Source organism: Triturus cristatus, chromosome 8 (genome assembly GCF_964204655.1).
Source record: "Triturus cristatus chromosome 8, aTriCri1.1, whole genome shotgun sequence".
NCBI lineage: Eukaryota > Metazoa > Chordata > Amphibia > Caudata > Salamandridae > Triturus > Triturus cristatus.
The window spans coordinates 1,645,889,975-1,645,903,134 of NC_140591.1; the positions used below are offsets into that span (position 1 = coordinate 1,645,889,975).

General features: G+C 47.9%; 1 protein-coding gene across 2 annotated transcripts in view; it reads left to right on the forward strand.

Annotated features, from left to right (window-relative positions):
* Positions 1-13,160, forward strand: part of LOC146808484 (transient receptor potential cation channel subfamily M member 2-like) — a 790,090-nt gene that overhangs the window by 253,021 nt on the left and 523,909 nt on the right. For both annotated transcript variants that reach the window (XR_014968000.1, XM_085623576.1), the window contains exon 5: positions 12,045-12,254. Coding sequence is in view for 1 of the 2 variants with exons in the window: in XM_085623576.1 (XP_085479702.1) it covers positions 12,168-12,254 (87 nt within the window). In the remaining variant the exon portion in view is untranslated. The remainder of the gene's footprint in view (positions 1-12,044; positions 12,255-13,160) is intronic.

The following is a 13,160-nucleotide window of genomic DNA, read 5'->3' on the forward strand; positions in this document are numbered from 1 at the left end:
TTTCAGGAAGTAGGTTAGTCAGTCCAGCATAGAACCTGTAACCCCCAAATGTTTTAACCTGTGCAGCAAGATGTTATGATCCACAGTATTGAACGCTGCTGACAAGTCCAACAGCACCATAGCCACATTAAGGCCTGAATCCAAACTAAATTTAATGGATTCTGAGACCATTAACAGTATGGACTTGGTGCTGTGTCTGACTTTAAACCCTGACTGAGAGTGGTGGAGTAGATTCTTCATCAAGAAGGTGGTCAGTTGATGATTTAGCACCTTCTCAAGCACTTTAGATGCTACTGGAAGTAATGACACTGGCCCATAAATAGCCAAGGATCCGGGGTCAGTGTTGAACTTTTTCAATAAAGTGATCACAGTGGCTCTTTTCCAGTCAACTTTACTATCCCTGACTGAAAGGAGATCGCAAATAGTTGGTGACACAGTGGAACAATAACGCCTGCAATGGAATTTTGAGGCGGAATGGGATCTATTGGAAACCCAGACCTACGATTCACAATCGAAGCAGTCACCTCCTCCATTGATGGCACCAGAAGGTTTGACAATATCGACTGTGATATCAAGCCAAGTGGATCTCCTAATTCTAACTCTTCCAGCATCTTATCCCCCCTGGACAAATTAGACCTGAACTCCTCAAAAAAGAAATAAGTTAATAAAAATCACACAAATGGCAGCATAGGAACTGACTTTGCTCCAATGGGGGAGAAGTAAATTTATGGTCTGTAAAGTTAGCATAATATTAAAAATCTCGGTTAACAGTAAACCTGTGCACACGTTTAAAGAGTCAGCAGAATGAATTACTGTATGTAATGAACAAAGAAATCAATAAAACACTGGCCTTTGCTATTTCTTGGTTGCTTCTAGCTATTTTACCTTGTGGTATACTGTGCTAATACTATGCCATTGTACATCTTGTAGCCCTGAAGAAGTCGTAGGGTTCACACCCTGACGAAACACGTGTTGGCTGGGCATTTGATCACCGATTAAATCCACAAAGAAAGAAAATACATCACCGGATCACTGTTTTATTGATTTCTTTGTTCGTTACATACAGTAATTCATACTGCTGACTCTTTAAACGTGTGCACAGGTTTTCTGTTCATCTTGTATTAGACTTCGGTCTGCTTAGGGGGTTTAGGGTTATCCCCCCATCTGTAGCACCGTATTGAATTCTGTTTGAAACTGACGTTCACACGCAGAGGTGCCATCACGCACCGCACTACTTGAAACCCCTTGTGAGATTCAATATTAAAAATCTCCTTTTCATCATTCTCCGCCTCCCTGATACACTGTATATAAAAGGTGCTACGGGTCTTCTTAACATTTCTATGGTATGATTTCAAAGCTGTTTTATAGCGGACGTCATCCGCGTCCTGATACGAGTGCAGCCATAGACTTTCTAATCTCTTATGAACTGCTCTTTCAGAAGGCAAGTGAAGCGAGAATCAAAACGCTGACCGAGTTTTGGTAATTTGTTCGAGGCCCTGAAGGGGGTTACAGTGTCAGCGTTCTCCTAAACCATGAACTAACTGTAGTGTCCCCATCCTTAACGGGGTCGGGAATAACCAGTAATGAATCCTGCAGGGTACTCCTCAACTCATCCAAAGGCACCCTACTCCAGCATCTATTATCATTCTGTGGTAGGGGAGGACCGGCAACCTTTAAATACTCAAACTGACACGCAAAAGGCAGAAGAAAGTGATCCGGCCATAGCACTGGCTGAGGAGATTCTACTTTGAGCATCATGTTGGAAAATACACCATCTGTAGCATGACCCGCTTTATAGGAATGCTGCCTACGGGCACTGAGTAAATTAAAGGAAGCTAATGTCTCCATTAATCGCATCGTTAAGTGCTCCTCTACCATGTCTAAGTAGATGTTAAAGACCCCAAGCACTGTAAAATTAGCAAGAGAACTACAGGCTAGCACTTGATTAAGAGATGAGATAAAATGAAATGACATCTCCCACATAACCTGGGGAGCAATAGACCAATATGGTGCAAAGACTGGTCCCGGGTGCCCCCTCAGGATTTGACAGCCTATAGACCACCTAGATCACAGTGCCACCATAATCCCCTCGTAACTTACCAGGGAGCAAATTGTTTCTGGCAACCACTGAACATGACAACCCTGACCCCTCATGGGTTGTGGAAACAGTACACTACTTTTCACTCAGTCACTCGTGCTCACTTACTCTCAGAGAGATATAAAGAATACATATGGGGTGTTTTTAATAAGCAGGAGTTGGCCTAACGGCTACGGCAGTCGACCCTCGAATCTGGGGAACCGGGTTCGAGTCTCGGCAATGACGCTGAACATCCTATGATTCTGGGCAAATCACTTAATCGCCCGTGCCTAACAAAAATGAAGGTGTCCTCATGTAATGCAACTGTTGCTATGTAAAGCACTCTGATACCCAATACCGGGTCAAGTTTGCGCTATATAAAACTGTTAAAAAAAAAAAAAAGTGACATTCTAGTTTAAAATATCTGTGCTGCAACAATCAGGAAACAGAAGCAAATGAAAATGATTACAAGCACTAAAATCATAAATAGAAGGCAGAGTTCTACCACGGTGCTAAAACAGTGAATACATGCAGATATATCAACATGACAGTAATCAGAGTACTCCTATGATGCACCCTACCTAAGTTTACCAAGCATGTATGTAGGTGTAAAGCCAAGAAATCCTTAGAAAAGACCCCACCCCATTACCTGATGGGAGAGAATAAAGGACCCAGCCTTGGTCTCAAGTTGGACACCCCTCACAGAGATGTCAGACTGCTTTGTGGTGAAGCCTCAGCATGCAGGACCCTCGGTATCAGCGGAAGTGCTTCCTCTAATTACCTATCAAAGGTGTAGTTCTTTTATACCAGAAGGTAGCCTCGGGAGTTCTACCTAGATCGATGATGTTATAGTTAGGCCTGGGCGGTGAACTTCACTCCGTTCGCGGAGTTTGCAAAGTTTTCTGCTCTCCGCGGAGCTCGAAGAGTGCAGAAAACTTTGCTTCGTGATTTGCAGCTGAGTGTTTTCCCTGCTCACGATCGTGAACGGTAAATTTGCGAGCGTGAGTCTGCAGCTCGGGTAGTATTTCTACCCGAGCGGCAGGAATACCAGCACAAACTGCAGTTCGCACTACACTCCGCCATTCACGGAACTTCACAGACTTTTTGTTGTAACTTCGCAGAGTTCCGCGTAGCAAAACTCTGCGAACTACGTCCAGGCCTGGTTATGGTTGCGATTATGCAAATCAGCCTAAATCAATAATTGCAACTATGCAAAACAGCCCTGTCGCCCATAGAATAAGAAAGCAATGACTTTAGTACAGGGTATGTTAATTCTGTTATTTACGTCATGTGCAAAGGATTAAGATATGATTGTAAGAATCCTCATGCATGATAAATGAAGCCAGCTTCAGAGAAACTAATCAATATTTGATCTGCACGTAACTGGGTAAAAGGTTACTGCTGGAACCATTATGTTATGTTATGTTATGTTATGTTAAAATGCGTTTATATAGCGCTCGGCTACTCTAAAAGAGTGTCCCGGCGCTTTCCACATAAAGCTGCAGTGTATAACAACATAACGAGAAAAACAAGAAAAACAAGAGCCCCGCAAAAGAAGGAAAAGAAAATCCACCTAAACAGAAAGATTAAAAAGCCAAGTCTTCAAATTCTTTCTGAATTGAAGCAAGTTGGGAGTAGTACGAAGTACCAGTGGGAGCGAGTTCCACAACTGGGAGGCCTTGAAGCTGAAAGAGCGCCCCCCAATCCGAGCCTTCTTCACACGTGGAACCACAGCCATGAAAAGGGATTCCGAACGCAGTGAGCGGGCGGGGCGATAAAAAGCCAATCTCTTCTGCAGATATCCTGCGCCTGAACCAAACAGAGCCTTATGTACCAGCGTCACGGATTTGAACATAATCCGCTTTCGGATCGGGAGCCAGTGCAGCGTCTGCAGAAGACCAGAAGCCCGTGCGCGTCTATGCAAACCAAAGATTGCGCGCGCTGCAGAGTTCTGTATCACCTGCAGACGCTGGACCAAGTAGTCTGGAAGACCCAGGAAGAGGGCATTGGCATAGTCTAGCCTGGATCCAATAAGCGCCTGCACCGTGATCCGTCTATGCTCCGCAGATAGTAGTGGTAGAAACTTGCGGAGCATTTTCAGAACACCGAAGCAGGTGCCGGACAGGCCAAGAACATGCGATCTAAGAGAGAGCTTGTTGTCAAGCTTAACGCCAAGATTTTTGGCCACCAAGGAAGATTGTGCCGGGGGACACATGGCGGCCGGCCACCACTGCCGCCACTCGGGATCGATGACACAGCCGAAGAATAGCACCTCCGACTTACTGGAATTGGCCTTTAGACTGTTCCGCCGTTACCAGCCAAAGACCATATCCAGGCAGTCCCGTATTCTCTCCCCATCAAATGGCTGGTCTTTAGCACATGTGAAAAGGAGTTGCGTGTCGTCGGCATAGGACACGATCTGGGCTCCGTAAGCCTCCACCGCAGCCGCCAGAGGGGACATAAAGATGTTAACCCCTTCGATGCTTGTGACGGAGCGGTTCCGTCATGCACCACGGTTGCGCTGTGCGCATGACGGAACCGCTCCGTCACGGCCCCGCCCGCGCACGGAACCTTCAGCACGGCGCGGAAATCCGCGCGCGCTGAAGGGGTTAAACAAAGTCGGGCTCAACACAGATCCCTGTGGAACCCCGACTCCCAATGGCGGCATCTCGGCGGAGCTCTGGGAAGCCCAGACCGTCTGGCGGCGGCCCTCCAGAAAAGATGAAAACCATCTGAACACCGTCCCCCTTAGGCCGATGTCATGAAGCCTAGCGAGGATTATTCTGTGAAAGGTAGGACAATGTAGGCAAAAGGTTGCTTCTCTACTTGGGTCCAGCTCAGGGAATATAACAGTCACATTGATAGGTAATATCTAATTTATTCTTCACCCAATTCTTTGGAACATGTAACAGCTGATGTAGCAAGGTAAACCTGATATGAGTTAGTCAAAAGCAACAGCCCATAATTTAAATCCGCTTCCAAAGAAAGGGAAGTTTGAACCAGGGCATAAGATCTCACCAAAGCAGAATCAAATTTCTAAATTCTCTTACTTCAGATTTTAATGACATGAATACTTTCCTAACCCAGATAATATCAGTCCTAGCTCTAGGTTTCGGGTTGATAAACAAATCGGGACATCCTAGTTTATCAAGCCACTCCAGGCATATTTAAGCCAAGGAATTCTATTGGCATAGTAAAATTTTAGGCAATCTTTGATGATAACCTTGTTGAGCTCAAGATCTTTATTGACCCAGGCAGCTAACCACACAGGGGGCTAAGCTAAATGAATTCAGAAACTTAGCCAATAGCTAGCTGTTCGTGGACATTAAAGGAGAACACATTGCAATCAATCAATCAATCAATCAGTGGTTAGTAAAGCTCAACTACTCACCTGCTAGGGTCTCAAGGTGCTGGGGGGCTGGGTTCGTTGAGTACTAGGGTCATCCTAAAAGCCAGGTATTGAGGTCCTTTCTGCACTGGAGAAGTGTGGGAGCTTGTCGTAAGTGGAGGGGGAGGTCGTAGCAGCCCTTGGCTACAAGGTAGGAGATGGACTTTCTTCCTGTTCTGGTATTTTAGAAGCTTGGAACAGTAGCCAGACAGTAGCCAGAAAGAGGTCAGCTGATCGGAAGTGTATTTTGGGTGCGTGGAACGAGAGGCGGTTGTTCAGGTATGTTGGTCAGTGTTGTGGAGGGTCATTTGCGTGTGAGTGAGGAGTTTGAAGGTTATTCTTCTTTTTACATGGAGCCAGTGGAGATCGTGGTGGTGTTGGGTGATGTGTGTGCAACGGGGGGGATGTCTAGTATCAGTCTGGCTGTAACGTTCTGGACGGTCTGGAGTTCGCTAAGTAGTTTCTTATTGATTCCGGCATAGAGAGCGTTGCTGTAGTCCGGTCTGCTACTGATGAGAGCGTGTGTGACAGTTTTTCTGGATTCGGATGGGATGCATCTGAACATCTTTCGCAGTATGGGGAGGGTGTTGAAGCAGGTCGAGGATACGGGGTTGATCTAGCAGTACATTATGAGCGATGAGTCTAGTATGATGTTGAGGTTTTGTGCGTGGTCCATCGGGGTGGGGGGGTTTCCAAGGGTGAGGGTCTACCAGGAGTCATCCCATGCAGAGGGGGTTATGTTATGTTATGTTATATGTATTTTATATAGCACAAAATCACCTTCAGGTCTCTAAGCGCTTTTAGAGAGAGTGACCAGAGTCACTGCTGGCAGCTGGAAACACAAGGCACCAACAGAAATTAAACATCTCCCTAAATAGGAGCGTTTTGAGTTGTTTCCTAAATGTAAGGAGGACCAGTTCCCTACAAAGGTACTCAGGTAGATTATTCCATATTTGAGGGAGCAGGACAGAAAACGCTCTGCCCCCATTAGATTTGGTGATATATTGAGGAAGGGCTAGACGGCAGGCCTCAGATGAATGCAGTGTCCGTCCAGGAACATATTTCTCCAGGCGTTCTTTTCTATACACTGGTGCTTGACCATAAATTGCTTTGTGGGCAATACAGAGGCCTTTAAATTGAGCTCTCTGTCTGATGGGGAGCCAATGCAATTTATGTAGCAGAGGGGTAGCGCGTGTCCTTCTGGGAATCCTGAAAATGAGCCTGGCTGCATTATTTTGCACCACCTGTAGCCTCTTGATAAGTTTCTGGGGGAGGCTGATATAAAGAGCATTCCCATAGTCTAGCCTAGAGATAACAGTGGCGGAGACAATTGCCTGTAGTGAGGATGTTGACAGAAGGCTGGACATGGACAGCTCAGAGTCAATTTTATGCCCAGGCTTTTTACAGCCGGGACTGGTACAGGGGCAGTACCCAGTTCCAGTGGCCAAAAATGGTCACACCAAGGGCTGTTTTTTGTGGGAATGATGAGCACTTCGGTCCTGTCAGAGTTTATTTTCAGAGAATTGGCCGTCATCCAATTCACTGTGAATCTGAGCAGCTTTTGCACCGATTCCTGGGCCTGACTAGAGTTGCTGATCCGGATGAGGAGTTGGGCATCATCAGCGTAATTGAAGACCCGGCAGTCCATGTGAGCCAGGGTCTCCACCACGGGTTGCAAGCAGATATTAAAGAGGAGTGGGGATAGTGCAGAGCCCTGGGGTACGCCACACATAAGAGTGCCCTTCTCAGATGTATGCTCACCCACCCGCACCTTCTGAGTCCGGTCTGATAGAAATGATTCTAGCCATTTATGAGCCAGCCCACTGATGCCTAGGTCAAGGAGACGGGACAACAGTTTTTTATGGCTGACCGTATCGAATGCCGCTGATAGGTCAATAAAATCAGGGCAATTGGTTGTCAGCCATAATTCTGAGCTCGTCAAGAACAGACAACATTACAAGCTCAGTACTATGATGGGCTCTAAAGCCCGTCTGTCATGCTTGTAGTAGCTGGTGGTCCTCCAAGTAGTTTGAGAGCGTCCTCAGCGCATGTTGTTCTATTACTTTCGCAGGAAGGGGAGCTGGGAGATAGGTCTATAATTCTTAAGAATGGAGGCATCCGCACCAGGCTTCTTTAGCAGTAATGGGGTTGCGCTAACCCACCAGGCACTGGGGGATACTATCTCCCTGGGGCAAATAACTTTAAAAAGTGGGAGCAGGGCCACGGGCCCTCCTTCTGGAGCCATTATTGGCCCTGTGGACCACCAATCCCCACAGCCAGCTCCTACTATGTCCTAGGGTGTCCACCTCCGGGACATAGCTTTTTGCTTTTGCCAAGCAAAAACTCAGTTTGGAGCTGTGAAGTTGCTTCCGCTTGCTGGAAGTGGATGTTTCATCTCTTCCCTGCCCTTAGATATGGGGGCAGGGAAAGAGATGACACTATTGCTCTTGCACATAGGGAGGTGCATCTCCAGCAGCTCCCTGTGTGCAGTAGCAGTGCCGACTCCCGCAGGAGGCGGGGAGCTGGCTGGGACCGCGGGTACCTGAGGCCCCCACGGTTTCATAGCACACTGCTTGCCCTGGGTGGGTTCAGGGCACCTAGGAAGTTGTGGTCGAGACCTGGGGGATGGGGTACTCAGGGCCAAAATTTGCCTGGAGAGGAGGGCCCTGTGGCTCCACATCCCCAATTTGTTTGTTGGCAGGCCCTGGGGATTGGGTCCCCAGGGCCAAAAATGGCCTGTGGCTTCCATCCCCTATTAAATTGTGGCCGGGCTCCAGAGGTTGGGGACTCCGGGGCCAAAATCGGCATGTAAGGGGGGCCTCACACATTCCTTAGTAGGATGCAAAGGTCTTCCGACTTTTTCCCACGTTGATTGACATCTTAACAAAAGGCCCCTGAACATGTTTCCAGACGATTTTGGTAACACATTATAGATGCCAAGAAATAAGAGGACATCTCAACCAAACAAAGAAGCACTTACTTGATTTAGTTAAAAGGAAGCGCCACTGTTTGGTGGAGTTTCCCCTCTTTAAAGTCTCGTCGACTTCTCTTGAGGAGGATTCACGCTTTCACAGATTTGTGGATGAAGACACTAGTTGAACAATTAAATTGCTAAAATTACATGTTACACAAGGTCAATGGAAACATTACTTTGTGGTCCTTTATGGAGCTGTAGTGCAGAATATGCACAAGATGGTTACACAATGGGGTTAGCACTTACTAATTTATGCTGACGTTTTGGGTGAAACTGTGGACTCTTCTTGGAAAAAATGAGGTTCCATACAGGCCCTGGTGCGCATTTCACAGAAATTAAACTTCACTTCCAAATATAAACAGAGCAGGTGCCCCAGTGGATAAACAATCCTAACTCCTTGGGTCTTGTGAAATCAAAGGAAGTGTGATTCCTCTGGTATTCTACATTCAAACTCTGTCTGAAATCCTTCAGGAGGTGACTGCATCGGTGATATATTGGAGTGCGGGGTTATCTGGGGTCTCTGTGATGAGTCCTCTCTTTATCATCGTCTGCTCTTGACAGCAGAGTGCATGATTCTCCTTTATGAATACCCTAAATATGCAAATTAGAGCCTTCTCGAGTCTGCGCGATCTTGGGGATTGTAGTCTCCAACCTCTTGGCATTTACGGTTCTCACTTTATCTCTCCACATCTGTACCAATCTCAAGCACCCCTCCACTCACCGTGCACCCCTCCACTCGCCGTGCACCCCTCCACTCGCCGTGCACCCCTGCACTTACCGTGCACCCCTCCTCTCGCCGTGCACCACACCACTCGCCGTGCACCCCTCCACTCGCCATGCACCCCTCCACTCACCGTGCACCCCTCCACTCGCCGTGCACCCCTCCACTCGCCGTGCACCCCTGCACTTACCGTGCACCCCTCCTCTCGCCGTGCACCACACCACTCGCCGTGCACCCCTCCACTCGCCGTGCACCCCTCCACTCACCGTGCACCCCTCCACTCGCCACGCACCCCTCCACTCGCCGCGCACCCCTCCACTCGCCGCGCACCCCTCCACTTACCGTGCACCCCTGCGGTCATGGATACTCTGAATTCTTCATGCAGAATAATAAAGGAGATGGCGACGTTTCTCCACAAGCAACATTTAAATATTAATAGTTTAATTCTTTTTATGCTTTAGAATATTGCTGTTTTTGTATTATTTTCCCAAAGCACCTCTGTGTGTTTTATTTTCTGTGCTTTCATTATTGTTCAGAGGCGCCCGCGTGCCAGCAGATATACAGATTCCTTTGCCCCCCTGTAACTTAGGGCTAACACATGTTACATTTACAGCCTTTCTGTGTTTTACATTTTTTATTTTTGCCTTCTTGTAATTTTCCAGTTGCTTTATTGTGGCTCGAAACAAAAGCAGCAACCGTGCCCGTTTTCTGCAAAACGCATACTAAAACATATATAGGGGCAGATTTATGAGCCCCTTGCGCCACTTTTGCGTCACTTTTCCCATGTTAAAAGTGACGCAAAAGTGGCGCAAGGGGCTCATAAATCTGCCCCATAGGGTCCTACTACGAGAAAATGCTTTCCTTTGGGCTCGTCTCTGCAAGGTATGACCAAACCCCAGTTTCCGAGTCATGCGGCCAATTCAAGTGTTACAAAAAATATATCTGCTCAAACATGCCAATACATTAATTTGTGAATCACAACCTGCCTTTCTTTCTACGCTCGAACAACGAGCCCAAAAAATAATTATTAACTGCTAATTTAAAAACACAATTTACTTTGCTTCTGGAATGCTAGGTTTTAGCCAACCCCCTACAATTCTTCAAACAAGCATGCATATTGGAATCAAAAAGCAGGATAGAATCAGTTGGTTAGACTGCTGATAACTTGCAAGCTTCCTTATTAACAGGCAGCTCAAAGCCACCACTGAATGACTTCGAATACACTGAAATATATTGCCTAATGCACTAACGTTACAGTGAAGTCATCACTTCAACAGTTTTCCAACACTTAAATCCACTAATAGTCTAAGGGTTGTAAGTGCGGTGGTGTGTAAGTGCTCTCAGTCGTGATAATTTACCACAAACCTAAATATCTTTAATAGCTAATAGAATAGAATAGATAATATGCTGCACAGCTAAACACTTATAAGGGCCCAAAGCGAGACCTGTTGTATTGCAAATGCTTGTTCTTAGAAGCCGCCACCAGCGCTGATCGTTGACTCCCAAGGATGTCCAGTCTTCTTTCCACTTCATCCCTTCTTGCTCCACCTCGGGGACTTCCTGCGCCTTTTATCGCACTTTGCAGGTTCTTTTTCATCCACACTTTCTCCTAGTGCCACAGTTATTCCAGCTTTCTATTTCTCCTCTCGCCACTTTTCTGCCTTTCTCTCTCTTGTTTAGTCAGGATCAATCTCAAACGACGGAAAATAAGTTCTGTTGATTCAAATTCAGTCCCAGGGGGGCCCACGTGCAGTGACCGGCTCAAAATAAACACTGGGGTCGTATATTGCTTAAAGCTGAGCATGCACTGTGAGTGTGAGCAAACTTCAGGAGCCATTACTGTGGGTTGTGAGAGCTGGTCACGAGGCTCGGAACAGAGCTGTTTGCGATGGAGGGGGGGTTGTGAGAACTGGTCACAAGGCTCGGAACAGAGCTGTTTGAGATGGGGGGGGGGTTGTGAGAGCTGGTCACAAGGCTCGGAACAGAGCTGTTTGCGATGAAGGGGGGGTTGTGAGAGCTGGTCACAATGCTCGGAACAGAGCTGTTTGCGATGGAGGGGGGGGTTGTGAGAGATGGTCACAAGGCTCGGACCAGAGCTGTTTGAGATGGGGGGGGGTTGTGAGAGCTTGTCACAAGGCTCGGAACAGAGCTGTTTGTGATGGAGGGGGGGTTGTGAGAGATGGTTACAAGGCTCGGAACAGAGCTGTTTGTGATGGAGGGGGGTTGTGAGAGATGGTCACAAGGCCAGGAACAGAGCTGTTTGCGATGGAGGGGGGTTGAGAGAGCTGGTCATAAGGCTTGGAACAGAGCTGTTTGCGATGGAGGGGGAGTTGTGAGAGCTGGTCACAAGGCTCGGAACAGAGCTGTTTGCGATGGAGGGGGGGTTGTGAGAGCTGGTCACAAGGCTCAGAACAGAGCTGTTTGCGATGGAGGGGGGTTGTGAGAGATGGTCACAAGGCCCGGAATAGAGCTGTTTGCGATGGAGGGGGGGTTGAGAGAGCTGGTCATAAGGCTTGGAACAGAGCTGTTTGCGATGGAGGGGGGATTGTGAGAGCTGGTCACAAGGCTCGGAACAGAGCTGTTTGTGATGGAGGGGGGTTGTGAGAGATGGTTGTGAGAGATGGTCACAAGGCTCGGAACAGTTCTGTTTGTGATGGAGGGGGGTTGTGAGAGATGGTCACAAGGCTCGGAACAGAGCTGTTTGTGATGGAGGGGGAGGTTGTGAGAGATGGTCACAAGGCTCGGAACAGAGCTGTTTGTGATGGAGGGGGGGTTGTGAGAGATGGAGGTGAGCTATTGTGAACCTGCCTAGAAGATAGTATGGATTGGATTGTTATTGTGAATTCACTGACACTGCTGTGTCACTCTCCTCTCCAGCAGACAGAAGGAGTCGTGCACACCGACCTGTCGCAAGCACCTGAAGGCTTTCTTCACTGCTCCAGTGGTGGTCTTCTATTTGAACGTGGGGTCCTACATTGTCTTCCTCTTGCTCTTTGCCTACGTTCTGATGATGGATTTTCAGCCTACCCCTTCTTGGACAGAGATCCTGCTCGACGTCTGGGTCTTCAGCTTATTCTGTGAGGAAGTGCGGCAGGTGAGGAAACCCCGAAACATACTAACATCGCATACGTCATGTCATACTGCATAGTATTGTTCTTTCTGTGACACCTTGTTTCAGTCGCTTGTCTCAGGACGCAGATGTCTGCTGGCTGTGAGGTTTTCCAATTAGAGGCTCCATCGACAAGTCAGGCATTGCAACCACTCAACAAACTTTGGTGGCAGATTAACACGTCCCTTGCACCTCTTTTACGCTGCCGTTTGACGCAGCGGCGGCGCAATACCAGCGCCATGATGCGGGGTACTTACAACGTGACGCATCTGGGAGATGCGTCACGTTGTAAAGTCCTGCACCACATGTAGGCGTTCCGGTGCAGGGGGGGTTGTTCCGGCGCAGGAACCCATCCTAAAAGTGACTGAGTGAAATCTACAAGATTTCACACAGCCACTTTTAAGGCCATGCTGCGTCAAAACCCTGCGCCTGCTTGAAGCAGGTGTAAGGATTGATGCAGCATTGTGGAGATAGGGCACCCCAGAGCCTTGCTGGAGCTGCGTCGTGCTTGCGACGCAACTCCAGCAATGCGCCGCCTTTACGGCAGCAAATGCGTCACGCATCTGTCCATTTTTGCCCCATGGTGCGCCGCATTGTAAATGCAGCGCATCCACGGTGGCGGAGCCGTGATGCACAATAACTGGCACATCCCTGCTGATATGCAGAGATGCGCCAGTTATTGTAAATCTGCCCCATTGTTTTGCCCGAGGGTCTTGTGCTTTGATTACAGTGGTCATGTCAGTGTTTCTCTGTTCCATTGTGTAACTCGTGCGAAGCATGTCTCAATGTCAGGATTTGCCAGTCCAAGTGGGCGTCTTGTGGATTCTCACCTCAATGCCTGTCTCTGCTTTTCCCAGTGTGTGAGTCTTGTAATGCATGTACCAGTCTCAG